Source organism: Lampris incognitus, chromosome 9 (genome assembly GCF_029633865.1).
Source record: "Lampris incognitus isolate fLamInc1 chromosome 9, fLamInc1.hap2, whole genome shotgun sequence".
In the NCBI taxonomy this organism is placed as follows: Eukaryota; Metazoa; Chordata; class Actinopteri; order Lampriformes; family Lampridae; genus Lampris; species Lampris incognitus.
The window spans coordinates 12,874,143-12,894,094 of NC_079219.1; the positions used below are offsets into that span (position 1 = coordinate 12,874,143).

At 43.5% G+C, this 19,952-nt stretch overlaps 3 protein-coding genes across 3 annotated transcripts; all 3 read right to left on the reverse strand.

The window, feature by feature from the left end:
• Nucleotides 1–110: 110 nt before the first annotated feature.
• On the reverse strand, nt 111–5,170 carry LOC130118052 (chemerin-like receptor 1). Its single transcript, XM_056286356.1, has 3 exons — nt 5,139–5,170; nt 4,728–4,814; nt 111–3,093 (listed from the first exon to the last, which is right to left on the reverse strand). Exons 1-3 carry the CDS (start codon nt 5,146–5,148, stop codon nt 1,997–1,999), a joined length of 1,194 nt encoding a protein of 397 aa, XP_056142331.1. The 5' UTR covers nt 5,149–5,170; the 3' UTR covers nt 111–1,996.
• Nucleotides 5,171–5,455: 285 nt separating this feature from the next.
• LOC130118056 (chymotrypsin-like protease CTRL-1) lies at nt 5,456–10,440 on the reverse strand. Its single transcript, XM_056286361.1, has 7 exons — nt 10,319–10,440; nt 10,036–10,139; nt 9,717–9,796; nt 8,097–8,178; nt 7,797–7,977; nt 6,304–6,434; nt 5,456–5,925 (listed from the first exon to the last, which is right to left on the reverse strand). Exons 1-7 carry the CDS (start codon nt 10,368–10,370, stop codon nt 5,764–5,766), a joined length of 792 nt encoding a protein of 263 aa, XP_056142336.1. The 5' UTR covers nt 10,371–10,440; the 3' UTR covers nt 5,456–5,763.
• A 3,677-nt stretch (nt 10,441–14,117) lies between these two features.
• hsc70 (heat shock cognate 70) lies at nt 14,118–19,246 on the reverse strand. Its single transcript, XM_056286350.1, has 9 exons — nt 19,121–19,246; nt 17,453–17,661; nt 17,025–17,230; nt 16,767–16,919; nt 16,123–16,678; nt 15,779–15,981; nt 15,069–15,267; nt 14,609–14,841; nt 14,118–14,419 (listed from the first exon to the last, which is right to left on the reverse strand). The coding sequence occupies exons 2-9, from the start codon at nt 17,655–17,657 to the stop codon at nt 14,237–14,239; spliced, it is 1,938 nt and encodes a 645-aa protein (XP_056142325.1). The 5' UTR covers nt 17,658–17,661; nt 19,121–19,246; the 3' UTR covers nt 14,118–14,236.
• Between the last annotated feature and the right edge of the window lie 706 nt (nt 19,247–19,952).

The window sequence follows — 19,952 nt, forward strand, 5'->3', positions numbered from 1 at the left end:
AAAACTAATGCTTAAGTGTTTAGAGAATAACTAGATTTGGCGTTTGTCAAAGTTGAACTAGTGCACCAGTAAGCCCACATCCATTTCAATAATCATGCCTTGATTTCAGTCAGACTGCACATACAGCAAATGCTTTATTCAAATGGTCACAGTACCGCAGCACGAGAAGGCATATCACTCAGGCACTTAAGATTGATGGAGTCACCTAAAGCTATCACATACAAAATACCAAAAATATTGAAAATTGTTTCATTTGCTGACGACACGAATATATTTTGTTCTGCGGAGGATTTACAGCAGCTTTTGGAGGCGGCCACAATAGAAATGGGAAAAATTAAAAACGGTGGTTTGACAAAAACCAATTATCCTTAAATCTGGGCAAAACAACGTTTATGTCGTTTGGAGATCACTTCATAAATACCAAAGTAAAAGTAGTGATTGACTGTTACCTCCGGCTTGGTCGGGCGCCCCTACCGACACAGTTGGCCGTGTCTGCGGGTGGGATGTGGGGATGTGGGTATGTGTCCTGGTCGCTGCACTCTGGGCGGTCGGGGCGCCTTGTTCGGTGGTGGTGGTGGTGGGGGGGGGCATGGATGTACTATAATAAATCCATGGGGGTGGGGTGGGGGGGTAGCGTGATCCTCCCACGTGCTACGTTCCCCTGGTGAAACTCCTCACTGTCAGATGAAAAGAAGCGGCTGGCGACTCCACATGTATCGGAGGAGGCGTGTGGTAGTCTGCAGCCCTCCCCGGAGTAGCGGAGGCCGGGGGGGGGGGCGGTGTAGCAGCGACCAGGACGGCTCGGACGAGTGGGGTAATTGGACGGGTACAATTGGGGAGAAAAGGTGGGTGGGGGGGATTCAAAAGGAATTTCTGGGTGTGGTACTGGACCGCAAAATGTGCTGGAAACCGCACCTAACGTGCGAGCGAAGCTGGCAAGGAGCATCGCGGTCACGAGATAAGCGAGACAGATCCCGGATCATACGTCATTGTACACTGTATTGTTCCTTCATTTGACCACATCAGATCTACAGTGCGGAGGTGTGGGGTAACACCTAAAAAACCAACCTACAACCGCTATGCATACTACAAAAAGAGCCACAAGGGTAGTTATCGTGAACACACCCAACAAGCCATTTTTTAAAGTCAAGTGCCTTGAAGTTCAGGGATTTAACTAAGACAGCACCAATAATGTTCAAAGCAAGAAACAATCTACCGAGTAACATGCAACACAAATATTCTCAGCTGGAGAAAGGGGATATCGTCCGAGAGGGAAATTAAACTTGAAGAAATCACGTGCTCGTGCAGCTTTGCAGAGCGTGGGCGTTTCCGCCCGTGGGGTAAAAGTGGAGCAGTGTGAGCGTGGAACTGGGAGCGCAAACGTTACACAGGTCAAGAAGTACAAAGGTCTGATTTCCGAGGGATGCGGGGACGCTGAAGAGACGTGTTCAAAGGTTTACTTATCTCCACACATTCCTAATTTTTTATCATTTTTTCCCCACATTTTCCTCCATATGACACCGAGTGATTTCTGGGTTTATACATATATGTCATATTTTTGTTATATATATATATTATTTTTTTCTTTTTGTAATGTATAGTAGCTGAACTAACTTAGCAGTAGGTGATATGGGGTAGGGGGGGGGGACAAGCGTATACTTCCTCCTCCTCGAACGCGTAACAAATAATCTGATGTATTGTTCGCCGAGTTTGATGTGTGGATCCGTGATTATTGGCAGTGGTTTATCTGAACGCTACATCCTGCTTGTTCACATGTTCCAAACAAAGCGTCATTCATATTGCATTGCATGTGATCGATCAAACGTAACACTCGACATTCTGAATATAAAGTCCTTCTGCAGGCGCAGTAAAACACTCGTGTTTACCGTCTCACAGCGCTGCGTCTCATTGAATCGGGTCACCTGTGGGCCTTTAAGTCCTGTTCGCGCTTGCGGGGGGTCTCAAATCTCTTGGGGCTTTGTGCGTTTGCTGGCGCTCACGGTGCCTCCGCTTGGCAGTAGCTCAGTGCGTGCTCCTCCTCCGCGCTAGCGGCGTTGTCGGTCATGGTGGAGGAGGCCGTGTTCTTTCTCTCCATAGGGGCGGCTTTGCGGGAAAACCGCGATGAGAGATTCAAGGACAAGGAGCGAGAAGACACAAACGACAGCTGGTCCTCCGCCAAGGCGCTCTCCAGGACGTGACATACGGACTGCTTGAGCTTCTTATGAAATTCGTCGCACATGAAGACGTAGAGGATGGGGTTCAGGCAGCTGTTGAGGAAGCCGAGGCACGCGGACAGCTGGATTCCGATGATCGCGATACTCTGCAGGGACGGGTTCTCGCTGATCTTGATCTCCAGGAGCTGAAACGCGTGGAACGGAAACCAGCAGAAGAAGAAGGCGAGGATAATCGCTATTATGATCCGAAGGGACCTAAGTTTCCTGCTTCTCTGGAGGCGCCTGACGCGCACACCTATGGCAGCGTAAGAGATGGCGATGACAAGGAACGGGACGAGGCAGCCGAAAACTAAGCGGAAAACGGCGAGCTTAACCTTGGGCGCCGAACTAGAAAGGCTACAGCTGACCCCTCCGCCATATGGAACAGCTTTCCGGGAAATACTGTAGGGGAGGCTGCAGCCCAGAGCAGCCAGCCAGATGACGACACACGCCACCTGAGCCCTGCACGGGGTCCGCTTGTTCTGCGCCCACACCACCACCCAGGTGGCCAGGCAGCGGTCGACGCTTATGGCCGTCAGAAGGAAAACGCTGGCAAACATGTTTAATGCGCCCACTAAGACGCCGAGCTTGCACATGGCGTCTCCAAAAGGCCAGTGGTAGTTCTTGGAAACATAAATGATCTGGAAAATCAAAAAGGCTGTAAAGAGGAAGTCGGCCAGGGCCAAGTTGAGAAACCAAACCGAGTTGACTGTTCTCTTCATCCGCACGCCGGTCACGTAGATGACTAGTCCATTGCCTATAGTTCCAACCACGAATATCACGCAGTAGGATACCAGTGGAATGATCTTAAAGAAGACGAGACTAATAGCCAGGGGCTTGCTGGCTGATGCTCTGGTGGGCTCCATGCTGCCATATAAGTCTACCAAAGAAGAACACATGCTGCAAATTAGAATAGTAAACATGCTGTGCACAGTTTACCAAAGAGCTGCTATTTGTAATCATCCTATCAATCCCAGGTGTTAGGATTAGGGATGATACAAAACATTATATATATATATATATATATATATATATATATATACACTACCGTTCAAAAGTTTGGGATCACCCAAACAATTTCGTGTTTTCCATGAAAAGTCACACTTATTCACCACCATATGTTGTGAAATGAATAGAAAATAGAGTCAAGACATTGACAAGGTTAGAAATAATGATTTGTATTTGAAATAAGATTTTTTTTACATCAAACTTTGCTTTCGTCAAAGAATCCTCCATTTGCACCAATTACAGCATTGCAGACCTTTGGCATTCTAGCTGTTAATTTGTTGAGGTAATCTGGAGAAATTGCACCCCACGCTTCCAGAAGCAGCTCCCACAAGTTGGATTGGTTGGATGGGCACTTCTTTGAGCAGATTGAGTTTCTGGAGCATCACATTTGTGGGGTCAATTTAGCGCTCAAAATGGCCAGAAAAAGAGAACTTTCATCTGAAACTCGACAGTCTATTCTTGTTCTTAGAAATGAAGGCTATTCCATGCGAGAAATTGCTAAGAAATTGAAGATTTCCTACACCGGTGTGTACTACTCCCTTCAGAGGACAGCACAAACAGGCTCTAACAGGTACTATTTAATGAAGATGCCAGTTGGGGACCTGTGAGGCGTCTGTTTCTCAAACTAGAGACTCTAATGTACTTATCTTCTTGCTCAGTTGTGCAACGCGGCCTCCCACTTCTTTTTCTACTCTGGTTAGAGCCTGTTTGTGCTGTCCTCTGAAGGGAGTAGTACACACCGGTGTAGGAAATCTTCAATTTCTTAGCAATTTCTCGCATGGAATAGCCTTCATTTCTAAGAACAAGAATAGACTGTCGAGTTTCAGATGAAAGTTCTCTTTTTCTGGCCATTTTGAGCGTTTAATTGACCCCACAAATGTGATGCTCCAGAAACTCAATCTGCTCAAAGAAGTGCCCATCCAACCAATCCAACTTGTGGGAGCTGCTTCTGCAAGCGTGGGGTGCAATTTCTCCAGATTACCTCAACAAATTAACAGCTAGAATGCCAAAGGTCTGCAATGCTGTAATTGCTGCAAATGGAGGATTCTTTGACGAAAGCAAAGTTTGATGTAAAAAAAATCTTATTTCAAATACAAATCATTATTTCTAACCTTGTCAATGTCTTGACTCTATTTTCTATTCATTTCACAACATATGGTGGTGAATAAGTGTGACTTTTCATGGAAAACACAAAATTGTTTGGGTGATCCCAAACTTTTGAACGGTAGTGTATATATATATATATATATAAAATCCAGTGAGTCAAGTAAATTCTTTATGAGACAGTACAAGCCTGTTTCATGCCATAAGCAATCTTCAGCTGTTAATATGTATATATATATATATATATATATATATATATATATATATATATGTGTGTGTGTGTATATAGATAGATAGATAAATAAATAGATATATAGATAAATATATATAGCTATATATAGATATATTGCGACAGGCATGGGTGCAAGTCCATGAATACTGGGATGGCATCCACTGCTTTACCTGTGCCCCAGTCCATACGGTTAGAGGTTGTGTTGTCAGGAAGGGCCTTCGACGTAAAATTTTGCCAATTCATCGCTGTAGTGACCCCTGGGAAACAGGGAACAAGCCGAAAGAAGAAGAAGAAATATATATATATATATATATATATATATATATATATATATATATATATATATATATATATATATATATATATATATATATGTAGTCCCAGAACCTGGCTCAAAATCATGTTTGTGCATAGCTCTGTATTTTCAAGTCACAGTAAACAGCCATGTTACCAAAGCATTTCACAACCGTGTGAATTAAATATTGAGTGAAATTGTGTTATTTTTCCAAAATAGAAGTCAAACCATTACATATCACAACCATAATGAGATGGTAGTATAGCACAGAGCTGTAGCTTCTTACCTGTCCCCATACTCTGCTTGTGACCGAGTTGCGAGTTGTGTGACAGTGGGTCTCGCTCTCGTTCTCTCTCTCGCTCGCTCTCGCTCTCGCTCTCGCTCTCGCTCTCGCTCTCTCTCAGAGTTGCATGAAATGAAGCCTCTCCCCACACCATCTACACTCACCCTCTTCTCCAACCCCAGCATCACACCCACAACAGTTCATTTCATACTTCTCAAACTACTTATTCCACACTTTTGTAATTGTTGATCATGTAAGACGTTTTTATTGCATGTTGCACTGATTACAGAATTTTCAGTACCTGCTTTATTCTCTTCAGGTTTCCATATATATATATATATATATATATATATATATATATATATATATATATATATATATATATGCAAAGCACAAAAGCCTGTGGTTTCAGTAGTTTTACCTCAAACATGCTTTAATCAAAATTGCACCAAACATAGCAGCACGGTGGACGTTACCATTGAAAGTTATTTACAATTAATAACAGCGTCCTTGAGGCAGCTTATGTCGAGGCATCATGTAAAACTTCCCCACCAGTCCCGTGAACAGCAGGAAGAGGAGCAGGTGTGAGGTGCACGTAGTCATTACAGATGTCATGCGTGGTGTCAGTTTAGTTGTACGCAACAGTCTGGTCGATCCAGCGGCGCAAATAAGACACGCGGGAGTACACTGCAGGGGCCCGCACGTTGCAGTTACTGGTGCCCCAGGACACGATACCCACCTGGGACCACACTCCTCCATTCTCGCAGACCAGGGGGCCTCCAGAGTCGCCCTTAGAAGAGACACACACGTCATATTTACTTTTCACCGATACCATACTCGGATTAGGACTAATCCGTCACTTGGGAATGACAATAAATAGAAACTTGACGGATATATAAACTTTAAAGTGTAGTGCAGTTCACAACACGCTCTATGATTGCCACTGATAGGTTACTCAATTAACTGTCAGTCTTAAGTGTGACACAAGGAGTGTTACATCATATTTAGGTCTTATGAAAATGTTTTGCTCAGGATTCCATAGCCTTTCACAATATTTTATTTTTTTCTTTCCTTATTGGTTTAATTGGTAAACAGAAACACAATAAGAGCAACACTCCTCCTCACTGGCGTCACTTATCTGTACTTTAGACTGCGATAGTGAAGTTACCTGGCAGGAGGACACCCCAGATGCACCAGCACAGATCATGGCATCAGTGATCCTGTTGTTACCCCAGTGCTGCTTGCACTGTGCAGGGCTGAGCAGGGGAAGGGCTGTCTGCTGCAGGAAACGAGGGCTCGCTGAGAATAAGAGGGAAGAGAAGGCGAGCGTCAGAAACCATGACGCTTTGTGGCGGTGCAGAAATAAGCACCGTGTGTCTGTTTCAGTCAAGTTCCCCCTATGATACACCTTTGGAATGTGTTTGGATTTACTGAATAAACAAGAGCTCTGTCAGTTGTGCACCTTCACACATACGTGTGTGTGTGTGTGTGTGTGGGTGTGTGTGTGTGTATTGGTGTGGTATATTTATACACACAAAAAGATGTGTGGTAAGGGTGTGGTATATTTATACACACACACACACAAACACACACACACACACACACACACACACACACACACACACATACACACAAAACACGGACAAACAAAGCTTACTATATAAAGGACACAAAAAGAAAACATGCAAGGGGGGACAAATTAAAGGAAAAACCCACATAAAGTGTCTTAGTAAGGTGTTGGTCCTCCATGAGCCTCCAGACCAGCTTCAGCGCTCCTTGTCAAAGATTCTACAAGTCTCTGACCTCTACTGGAGGCGTGGAACACCACGCTTCCAAAAGATATTCCCTTATTTGGTGTTTTGATGATGGTGGTGGAGAGTACTGTCTAGCACGTCGGTCCAAAATCTCCCGTAGGTGTTCAACTGGGTTGAAATCTGATGACTGTGAAGGTCATAGCAAATGATTTGCATCATTTTCATACTTGTCAAACCATTCAGTGACCTCTTTTGCCCCGTGGATAGGGGCATTGTCATCCTGGAAGAGACCAGTCCCATCAGGATAGAAACACTTCATCACAGGATAAAGGTGAACACTCGGAATAACTTTGGATTGATTTGCAGTGACCCTTCCCTCTAAGGGGATGAGTGGACCCAAACCACGCCAGGAAAATGCCCCCCATAGCATAACAGACCCCCCCCGAACCCCCTCACTGTAGGGGTCAAGCACAGTGGCGCCCATAAGGGGTGGCCAGGGGTGGCCACGGCCACCCTGATACTATCCCTGGCCCCCCCGCTGGCCCCCCCAGCCATGAGTCGCATATGCAGAATATGCTTCTGATTATGCAGAATATGCTTCTATCTGATATTTTACATTAGGTGCTGTTCATTTAAATCAATAATGTATATTTTTCTTAACTCTCATATTGACAGTTTTCAACTAACCTATACAGTATACTACAACAGCATCATAGAATTCCCGAAATTCAGTCATGGCTTTTGGTTTTGGTGTGCCACCCCAAGATTTTCAGTGACCCCATTTGGCCACCCCTATGAAAAATGTCCGGGGGCGCCACTGGTCAAGCATTCAGGTTTTTCCTTTAGTTCGTCACCCATCTGTGTATATAAAGAGAGAGAGCTAGACAGAGAGAGGCCTTCCACTCACAGGTCTGTCCAGTCCTTCCCCAGCCAGTGGTGACACAACGGGTTCCAGAGGGGATGTTTGTGCTTGAAGAGGCCAGACACACGGGAGATATGCGGGCAGTCATCTGTGCTGGGGAGGACAGCTTCAGCAAGGTGATGTCATTGTTGAAGTTCTGGGCATTGTAGTAAGGATGAGTGATGGCCTTTAATGAGATGAAATGCAGACAGGAAACGTGATTCGGCTGGTTCATCCACGCATGAAAAGAGCTAACCACTCTGTTGACCAAAGGAAGAACTTCAGAAGTACTTCAGTGTGACATACCCTGGCAATTGACTTGACCTGAATTGGCTCGCTGTTGTACTGACGGTCATGCTCTCCCAGGATTACACGGTGACGACCGGCTCTAGAGTAGACCGTATTAAAAAAGAGAGGAGGAGTGGAGCAGAGAGTGAGTTGTCAGCCAGCTCAGAAGTTAGCTCCACCATGGCTTCTCTCAGGTATTTACAGCATCCCGTTTTATCATTTCATCATTTTTAGGCTTTGGTCACACAAAAAAAATTAAACACCAGTACTTATTTTTTAAACACTAGTCACTATTCTGACTGTCACTAGTTGCTAATGTAAAGTCACTTGGTGCTAAAAATTAGACACTAGTTATATTGGAATAAACACTCGTCGCTATTTTAATTATGCCTAGTCATGTTTCTCTTTCACATGTAACAATTCAATAAACACTAGTTCTTTTATTTTATTTTTAGTAACAATCTTAAAAAGCACTAGTCACTTAGTATCTTTTTTAGCACCTATTAACCCAACAATAGTGACTAGTGTTTAAAAAAAAGTACTAGTGTTTCATTATTAGCAACTAGAGCCTAAAGAACCCATAGTCTACTGGCTAAAGGCAGCCCACCATAAAAAGATAGCTGAGGTGATAAGGCGCTAGTCACTAGAAAGTACACACTAGGATTTATTTTAACTACCAGTCACTACTATGGCTGCCACTTGTTGCTGTTGTAAAGTTGCTAGTTTCTAGAAAAATAGATGCTAGGTCTAAAATAACTCATCTCCAAGACAATTCTATCAGTAATTATATATTAGTCACAAGTAACTATTAATGGTAGCTAGTTGCTGTTCCGGTAATGTCTCAGTGTTACTAGTTGCTTTTGAATGCAGCTTTGTCGTTTTTCAAAAGTGACGAGTCGCTATTCAATTTGACACTATCGACTTTTTCATTTTGGCTAGTTAAATCTTAAAATTTTGATAACATCTGGTTGTCACTAGTCATATTATTTCACTAGTGTTAAAAATATATATCAAGTGAAAACGGATATGGGAATGTATTTATTTGGAATTGAAAGGAAATCTCGTTAAAAAGCTACTTGTCAATACTGAATAGGAACTAGTGACCATGTAATCGTGACAAGTGAAACTCACTCTGATAAAACTTGTGTCTAATTTTTAGCATCTAGTGACTTTACAGTAGCGACTAGTGACAGTCCGAGTAATGACTAGTGTTTAGATATTTGTTACAAGTGTCTAATTTTTAGTGCCTCGTGCCTTAAAAGGAAGAAATGGTAAAACGGGCTGCCTTTGGTATGTATGTCTCTACAGGAAAAATGACTGGGCTTTTGGTTAAATGCCTGGAATAAGGCCTTGGGTCAACACAATCTGAAGAGATTTGGAAATGTTTGTTCTATGGGATAATATTTACAAATAAATACTGCATTTACACACTTTGAAGCAAATTTTTAAAAAAAAGAAGGTGTAATGGTAGTTCTTCCCCCTTTTTTTGGACATATGTCCAAATCTTCTTTGCTTATGTTGCATCTCACCAAAACCCCGTTCATGTTTTCTATGACTCAAAATTACGAGATTACTTCTGGGTTTTGCAAATCCAAACTGGGTCATTCTATGTAGAAAACAAGAGGATGGATGACTTACGACACACGGCAGTGGGCAGCAGTGACAACCCAGTACTGGTTGATCAGAGATCCTCCGCAAAAGTGGAATCCGCTGCCATCCTAGGTTAACAGTGGTGAGAGAAAACTTTCTGCAGTCATTTATTTGTTTTTACCAAAACCACACTTTTGCTGACGACACATCAGCTGACCCGATTTCCTCTCGGGGATGAATAAAGTATTCTGATTCTGATTCACATGTCAGTCATGTTAGATTCTTAGAAAAACTGTGTTATGGACTAAATTTTGGTGTGCCTATGCAAAAGCTTTGGTGTGGGATTGTGTTTTGTTTCTCAGACTACCTGAAGGGACACCTGCCAGGGCCAGGACCCTGACACAGCATTCTCTCCATTTACAATCTTGTTGTATCCGCTCACTTGGGGCTTGATGGCGGGCACACCACATCCTAAGACCAAATCACACAGTCAGGAAAGAGGTCTTCCTGTTTTTGACAGACTATCATGACATTCTCTATAAATAACAACACACTGCCTACTTTCACAATGCTAACAACGACAGACTTGATGCAACACTTGAACTGAATAATCTGCTGCAAATGGCAGAGTAAAACCTCCAGTCACTCACCCAACGTGGAGGCCACCAGAGCCAAACAGCTGACGAGCAAGAGCATTGCCATTGTGTTGACTGTGCACGTTGCACCCCTAGTGAGTCCCCTCTCTTATACCTGCACCATACCCCCTAACTCCATGTCTACCACTCCACAGCCCCCCCACCACCACCACCACCACCACCACCACCACCACCAGGTGTCCATGCTGGGAAAAGAAACGGATAACACGTTGGCGTTAACAGCTGAGAGCATTTCACAGCATATACGGACCCACTCATTCTCTCAATCCCACCTTGTATCTGCCCTCCTTGGTGCTGCACATGGGCCGGGGCTTTCAGCAAACAAGTTATTGTGCAATCATGTCAGTGGTATGTAAAGAAACTACACAACCTTTTATCATTTTCGTGAGCTAACAAGATATTTGGACCACGAATATCTGCTTTATCGTATGAAAAGCCAAGGCCAACATAGTTATTTTGGGATGAGCCTCCTCCGTTACAGTTCAATCAATCAATCAAGTTGCATTTTATGTGGCGCTTTTCCAGCTGCAACAGCCACCCAAAGTGCTTTACATTTCTGGTCAAATCTGAATTTCAGTTCAATTGTGCTTTTTATTTCGATGTTTGTATCACAAGGGAACATGTTGTTGCTATCACTTAGTATACTAAAGCCTATACACTGTTATTTGCATGTAACTGCTCCTACCTTAGAAAGCAGAACTAGAATATTTCTGTCAACTGTGCAAATATGCTAAGACAATGAGGTCTCTGCATGTGCAGGAAGATGAAGCTGATCAGTATCATGAAACAGTGGTTTCACAGCGTATGGTTTTTTTTTTCTCTCTAAACAGACGTATCACTACAAGGAATTACTTAGAGAGAGCGAGAACGAGAGAGAGAGAAAGAGAAAGAGAGAGATGGACAGCGAATTAAGCAGGATATAACATACAGATAAACCATTGCCAAAAATCTGAAGTGATCAACAAATCCACACGTCAAACTCAGTGAAAAATAAAATCTCCATATACATCAGATTATTTGTTATCTGTTCAAGAAGGAGTAGGAGGAAGTACACACTTGGGATTTTTCCTAGCCCTTATCACCTACTCTTAAGTCAATTCAGCTACTATACATTACAAACTCAGTTCCCACTGTACTCTACAGTTCAAATTCAAAGCAAGTTGTGCTGCACAATACAAAAAACAAAAAACAAAACACATGGGATTTCTGCCCCCATAACCACTATCATTCCCCTCTGTGATTGATTTTTTTTCCTGCCATTTTTGGACCCACATTTACAAAGAATGTGTTGAAGCCATTGACCACGTCTTCCATGTTATTTATAGTCTTATCATTATCTGTAAAGTATTGAGGGCAGCTTGGGCTTCTAGATCCATTTCTAATAATCTTATTCAACGCATTCCTTATGCCTTTGGTGTTGTTTTTATTGGTCTCTAACTCTTTATTGTAGTATTCCTTCTTGCATATCCTCATTGTGAGCCATGGACTATCTTTATATTTCTGTTTACTGTTGAATTGTTACATTGGGCAATTTTTGCTATCTAAGGATTGAAATGTGTTTTGGAATGGATCGTAAGCTTTATCAGTGTCTTTTTCTTTGTATACTATATTCCAGTTATGCGTTAGTAATTGGCAGCAAGGCGCCGTAATGGTTAGCGTGGCCGCCTCACAGCAAGAAGGTCCTGGGTTCAAGCCCTGGGGTAGTCCAACCTCGGGGGTCGTCCCGGGTCGTCCTCTGTGTGGAGTTTGCATGTTCTCCCCGTGTCTGCGTGGGTTTCCTCCGGGGGCTCCGGTTTCCTCCCACAGTCCAAAGACATGTAGGTCAGGTGAATCAGCCATACTAAATTGTTCCGAGGTGTGTGTGTGTGTGTGTGTGTGTGTGTGTGTGTGTGTGTGTGTGTGTGTGTGTGTGTGTGTGTGTGTGTGTGTGTGTGTGTGTGTGTGTGTGTGTGTGTGTCAGCCCTGTGATGGTCCGGCGGCCTATCCAGAGTGTCTCCCTGCCTGTTGCCCAGTGACTGCTGGGATAGGCTCCAGCATCCCTGAGAGCAAGATAAGCGATTCGGATAATGGATGGATGGTGTTAGTAATTCATTTTTGAAACCATTCATGGATTCCTCTGTTCTTACTCTTACGTATTTAATGTTGTTGGGAACTTTGTTCCTCCTAAACTTGCAGTCATAGACAGTAAAAACTGGTAGATGGTCACTAATGTCATTTATTAAAAGCCCACACGCAGCGTTGCCTTCTTTAATGTTTGCGAATACATTGTCTATTAAGGTGGCACAGTGTGGTGTGATTCTGCTAGGTCTAGTTATTTTAGGATATAACGCCAGTCTATACATTGTGTTAATGAACTCTCCTGTCTTACTGTGCTTATTTGGATTTAACAGGTCCATATTGAAATCCTCACATTTGAACGTATTCCGTTGTGTTGATTTTTGTAATGGGGAAAATACAAACTTATACAGGCTCTGCTGTAACCTTGGTACTGAGACAAACAGAGAACACCCATGTGGGACCTTCCTATGCCAAAAGAAGAAGACCTGGTCCCTGCAGATAAATGGAAGTGCTCCCTTTGTCTTGTGTCAGCAGAAAACCACATTACATCCTGTTTTGCAAGTTGTTTGTCTTGCCCTATACAAAAAAAAAGATATAATTTATGCTCTGGGCCCATTCTTGCCTCGGTGAGCTTGAAACCAATTAAGTGCTTTTTTCCCCTTCGTCTTCTGTGAATTAAACTTACTCAGAGAGACAAGTCTGACTATTTTCTTTTTATCACAAAGTCTGCCACCACAATTTTGAGTATGTTTCTTTGACCCAGTCCTTAAATAGTTCAATATTTGATCCCAGTAATCTGTATATACAATTTACGATTACATTTTTCTTTTTTTATATATCCATTGGGATAAATTCCAGCACATCATCATAACAGCTGTTGACATAACTTCAACCACCTTGTAATTGAGGCTGTTGCTCACATACAAAGCAACCCCCATTTTATTTATTCATTTATTTATTTAGGGAAATTTCCCCCTTTTTCTCCCTAATTGTATCCAGCTAATTACCTCACTTTTCCAAGTCATCCTGGTCGCTGCTCCACCCCCTCTGCTGATCCGGGGAGGGCTGCAGACTGCCTCATGCCTCCTCCAATACATGTGGAGTCGCCAACCGCTTCTTTTCACCTGACAGTGAGGAGTTTCGCCAGGGGGACATAGCGTGTGGGAAGATCACGCTATTCCCCCAAGTCCCCCACTGAACAGGCGTCCCGACCGACCGACCAGAGGAGGCGCTAGTGCAGCGACCAGGGCATACCCACATTCGGCTTGGCACCCGCAGGCATGGCCAATTGTGTCTGTAGGGAGGACCGACCAAGCCGGAGGTAGCACGGGGATTCGAACCGTTGATCCCTGTGTTGGTGGGCAGTGGAATAGACCGCTACACTACTGGACGCCCCTCCCCCCTCCATTTTTGTTCCTCCTGTTCTTAGAAGACAATTCGTATCCAGGTATTTCAAAGTCAACACTTTTCTCAGGGCTAATCCATGTTTCAGATATAGCTATTATGTTGAATGGTTCTTTAAGTGATCTAGATATGATTTGATGTTTTGGAAGTTGGAATATAGGCCTCTACTTCTACTTCTAAAATCACAACACGGCTTGTGTCAGACTCCCATTTAGTGGTCTTTACTGATTAAACCTTGAGAAGTTAATGAGAGATGGGGATATGAGTCATTGTAATACCAAGTTTATTATCATGTGCGTACCCATGTCAGACTTAAAACACTCAGACCTGCTAACATCTTAAATCCCTTTATTCCATTTTTCAGCAAATATTCCATGGTTTAATTCAACATTTGTTGAAAATGTAGCCCGGTGTTGGCATCTGAGATGATGACAGTATTGCCTGAGTGGTTTAATCAACCTCCTCAATAGTTGGGCCAGAGGAGGAGCCACCTCCAGCTCCACCTGGGAAGCCGCCTGGCATTCCCCCGGGCATGCCACCAGGCATGCCACCTTGGTACAGCTTGGTGATGATGGGGTTGCACACCTTCTCTAGCTCCTTCTGCTGGAAATCATATTCATCCTTCTCTGCCGTCTAGGTAGAGAGAACAAAGGCAAAAACCATGAGAGGTGGTATTGCAGGGAGTCACTTTACAAAAAATGCTTGCAAAAATATTAGAAAGGAGCAGTGGTGGGGAAGAGTGTTTCTACATTATGAAACAAAGAGTAACTACAGTTTCTACATTCTGAATGGTTCTCGTGGTTTTGGTCTATATTGTTTCACCTGGTTCCTGTCCAGCCAGGCAATGACCTCATTGCACTTGTCCACAATGATTTTCTTGTCCTCAGGGCTGATTTTGTCACCGAGCTTTTCATCCTCTACAGTGCTCTTCATGTTGAAGGCCAGAGACTCAAGGGTGTTCTTGGATGTGACCTTCTCTCTCTGTTCCTCATCCTCAGCCTTGTATTGGTCTGCCTCCTGCACCATGCGCTCAATGTCTTCCTTGGACAGGCGTCCTACAGGCGGTTTAAAGTCGAAATCATGTAGAGTATTTAATCTTTCTCTTTAATCAGTTATGGAATTCTGTTGCAATGCTTTCTCCCCTTTTAAACACAATGAGGATGATTAACTTTTTACCAGTAAATCCCGGTTTAAGCGTCACAATAAATGTATGAACATTTATCGGTTTTTTTCACAGAAAATCTCAACACTCCAAGACCAACTATTTAGCATGGTACTGTACCTTTGTCATTAGTGATAGTGATCTTGTTCTCCTTGCCGGTGCTCTTATCCACTGCAGACACATTGAGAATGCCATTGGCATCAATATCAAAGGTCACCTCAATCTGGGGGACACCTCTGGGTGCAGGTGGAATACCAGTCAGCTCAAACTTGCCCAAGATGTTATTGTCCTTGGTCATAGCTCTCTCACCTTCATATACCTGGGGGAAATGGATATTATTAAAGATCCAAGAAAAATATATCGTGATTCTAATGTGTTGGGTGAAATGTGTGACGAATGTCTCCTATATCATATTCACATTAATTCTTAAAGTGGCAATCTCGAAGATTTCTACCAGAAAGGAAGTTTTGCCTTACTATCTTTGTTGGGCCGTGCAGAGTTTCTCACTGGTTGGTCAACAAGAGAGGAAGTTCCACGTGTCCTCTCTGGTGGACCAACAACTGCCGACTGAAGTAAAACATGTCAGTTCTTATTATGGTTCAGCTTGGAGTTTTTTGCAGAAAGTGTCGTACCCACACCATTTTTAAAATGCAAAGGCTTTCAGATGCAAAGGCTTTCATGAATTGAGAGGGAGCTGAACCATTATTGTGATAGATAGTGATGAAGCGGAAATTCATTTATGTGAAAAAGCTCGAGATTATCGCTTTAATGTACACTGAAGAATGAACAACTGATCTTTATTCAAATTTGCTTGGTGAATTATGCTGCACCTGAATGAGCACACCGGGCTGGTTGTCTGAGTAGGTGGTAAAGGTCTGGGTTTGCTTGGTAGGGATAGTGGTGTTTCTCTTGATAAGGACGGTCATGACTCCTCCAGCTGTTTCAATTCCCAGGGACAGGGGTGTGACGTCCAGCAGGAGTAAGTCCTGTACATTCTCAGACTTATCACCAGCCAAAATAGCTGCCTGTACAGCTGAGATAAACATACTTTTTTTTTGCAGTTTAAGCAACATTGGAAAAAAAGTATTTTTAAATGTTCAAGATCTCTCATACAAGAGCAATTTTGTGTTGTTTGTTCTGTGCAGATTAGTCTTCATGCAACAGAGATACCCACCAGCACCGTAGGCCACAGCCTCATCTGGGTTGATACTCTTGTTGAGGTCACGGCCATTGAAGAAGTCTTGCAGCAGCTTTTGAATCTTAGGGATACGAGTGGAGCCACCCACCAGCACAATGTCATGGACCTGGGTCTTGTCCATCTTGGCATCCCTAAGGGCCTTCTCCACAGGCTCTAGTGTTCCACGGAACAAGTCTGCGTTGAGCTCTTCAAAACGGGCTCTGGTTATGGAGGTATAGAAGTCAGCCCCCTCGTACAGTGAATCAATCTCAATGCTGGCTTGGGTGCTGCTGGAGAGGGTTCGCTTGGCACGCTCGCAAGCTGTGCGTAGACGACGTACAGCTCGCTTGTTGTTGGTGATGTCTTTCTTGAACTTGCGCTTGAACTCAGCAATGAAATGGTTGACCATCCTGTTGTCAAAGTCCTCACCACCCAGATGAGTGTCCCCGGCAGTGGACTTGACCTCAAAGATGCCATCTTCAATGGTCAGGATGGACACATCAAAAGTACCTCCACCAAGGTCAAAGATAAGGACATTGCGCTCACTGCCAACCTGAATTAAATGAAATAGAGAGTTTTAGATAGAAGCATAAATAGAAGGTACTTGTTTAGAGAAAGCATTTGAAAATGTAACTTTGTACCTTCTTGTCTAAGCCGTAGGCGATGGCTGCAGCAGTAGGTTCATTGATGATACGCAGCACATTAAGTCCAGAAATGGTCCCAGCATCTTTGGTGGCTTGGCGCTGGGAGTCGTTGAAGTAAGCGGGTACTGTGACGACGGCGTTTGTCACTGGCTGGGAACAAAATAGCGAAACACTGAGGGGTATCTCTGGAAATAAAATTCAAATTTGACAATATACATTGTGGTGCCACTCTTCTAATTCCCTGTGATAAACTACCTTGCCAAGGTAGGCCTCTGAAATTTCTTTCATCTTGGTCAGGACCATGGAGGAAACCTCCTCAGGGAAGAAGGTCTTCATCTCACCCTTGTATTCCACCTCCATCTTGGGCTTGCCTGAATCATTCACAACCTTGAAAGGCCAGTGCTTCATGTCGGACTGCACCACAGCATCATCAAACTTACGACCAATCAGACGCTTGGCATCTGCAGTCGAAGTTGAAAGAAAAAGGCATTGTAAGTTATGTGCTCAATGAGTAGAGGTGATGAGGGATCATTTAATGCATCAGACTTCCCTGCGCATTTCACTTGGCCTCGGCCACGATTAATAATTTAATTCAGGAAATCTGCGATATTTGTTAACCATGTATTGGGAGGCCTTCTTCCAAATGATTTTGCCTCAGCACATTTTGGTGTGGGATAACTTACCAAATACAGTGTTGGTAGGATTCATGGCCACCTGGTTCTTGGCCGCATCTCCAATCAGTCTCTCAGAATCTGTGAAGGCCACATAACTGGGCGTAGTCCTGTTTCCTTGGTCATTGGCAATGATCTCCACTTTGCCATGCTGGAAAATCCCCACACAGGAATATGTGGTGCCCAGATCTATGCCCACTGCTGGTCCTTTTGACATCTTTCTTTAACAAAACAAGCAAATCAAGTCTTTAATCCACATCATGCAAAATAATCCATGATCCTTTTGTAATGTTTCTCAGTTGTAAATGTGTTTTAACCAGATAACCGTAGATTGTTTACTCTGGTGGTGCGTTAATAATTAATAATTCAAAACGTGTGTATACGTGCTTGCTGATAAAGGCATGCTTTCCGGCCTGCATGCACATGTGTGCATGGGTCTGCATGCATGTATGCCACTGTCCTTTACGCAATCACAAGTGCTTCACAACGTGAACTGCAAACTGGATGTGTGACCTTTTAGACACAGCTGCTTAATGTTCTAGAAAGTTCTGTAATGGCGCCGTGCCACCCATGGAGTCGTGCCTCAAACAAGCACATGACACTTGATGCCAGACAACCAAACTCCATTTCACACACTGCCCTTCAAGCCCCACTCCTCCACAACAGATCTGAATCACAAACATGTTTGCGAGAAAAGGAAATCTCACCACAGTGGCTTGTGCCTGCACTTAGAAAGTGAGTGTTAGATAAACCACTACAATTTCCCCTTCTCATTATAGTGAGACAGTTAGCAACAGTGATTCATTAGAGATATGGACTATGCACAAGATTGAAATCATTCCACCAAATCTGCTGAAAAAAACCCCAACAACAACAGACTCTTAAAAAGTTGTAGACATGTTTGAGAATTTCATATATACTAACTCATATTGTGCCATTTAGCTCTGGCATGTCTGTAATGTCTAACGGTTGAAACAGGGGGCTTTGTTTTGAGAATGGCGAAATGTTCAGTTGGTTCTGCTTATTACATTATCAGTGGTTATCCAGTTGTGCAACACAGGGTAGTGCCGTGCTGACATGACGCCTTTTCTCCTCCTCAGACCTCCAGCTGCATCTTCTCACATGTGAGCCCTGCCTCGCTTACTTCCTCCAACCCTAATCTGATGAAGCTACTCAGCCGCAATTATTTTCTTTATTTGCCACGTCTTCACTTGCAGATTAATATCTTTATTTTGATCATGAATGCAAATAAAAAATAAACGTTGAGGCATACATAAGTGCAGGACATTTTGGTGTGCAAAAGAAGGACAGCCATTAAAATCTGCTTGTATCAATGCTTTGCATATTTTCTTGGGGAAGCCATAATGTACTCCCTGTTCAAGCTGGCCATGCAGATGAATGATCACATCCAAGCAATAGAATGAAACCTTTTGAGATATAGATACATAGCAAGACAAAATAATCTTCTATGAAGTCTGCTTTTGGGTCGGGCAGACACTGAAATGTTTGCTCACAGGGATTCCCCTTCACACAGATGCATAGCACTTTGCAGAAGACATGCAAGTCTGCTTCTTCTTTTTTTTGGAACTCTCACAATTTGACAGTCACATTGCTAAAGCGGCAAGCAAGACAGACTACACAGCCAGACTTCATCGCAGTGCGTCTCAGAAAAGGTGTTACCTTGCTCTTTTGGATGTGCAAAGCTTGAGAGTTTACAGATTGAAAGCTGTGTTTTGTATTCGCCCCCCACACACAACACCGACGTCTGAGCTCCACTGCACTACTCCTTTCCCTCCCCGGGCAGGCGGACTAAAAGAGGGCGAGAGTCTCTGCTCTTCAGCGTATATAGAGCACCGTCCAGGCAGATTCCATCAGGGGGTCAGGTGACGCCACCAACAAAAAAAAAAGTTCTAGGCCGCTTTCTGCCATTCATATGACATCCTTCACTAAAATAAGTGCCTGTAGCACGATTTCATTAGTCCTCTAAAATTGCAGCAAAGCAAGTAGATCATTATAGGATGAAATGAAGCACAGAAATTACAGTGATCACTTTGATTCAACCTTTATGCCAGTCTGTGCTTGCCATTATTGCACATGCATCCCTCTGAGGAGGTAGTTTCTGGTAAAAGGTAATGTGGCTCACATGCTACACATGGACCTCCGTGCTGAAAATATTCGTTTCAGGCACGAGCATCAGCTTTAATGAGGTTCACACTGAAAAATCAGATTAGGCTGTCAATCTGTGTGCATTCGAATCTAATGCATTTTATCATTTTTGACCATAGACAACTTCAGCACCCCTTTCTATTGTCTGCTTTTTTGTTACTACTTTATTAATCCCCATGGAGAAATTCCTTCTGCATTTAACCCCATCCTGGCTGTGTAGCTAGGAGCAGCGGGCAGCTGCCGTGCAGCTCCCGGGGACCAACTCCAGTTTGTCTTGCCATGCCTCGGTCAGGGGCACAGACAGGAGTATTAACCCTAACATGCATGTCTTTTTTTTATGGTGGGG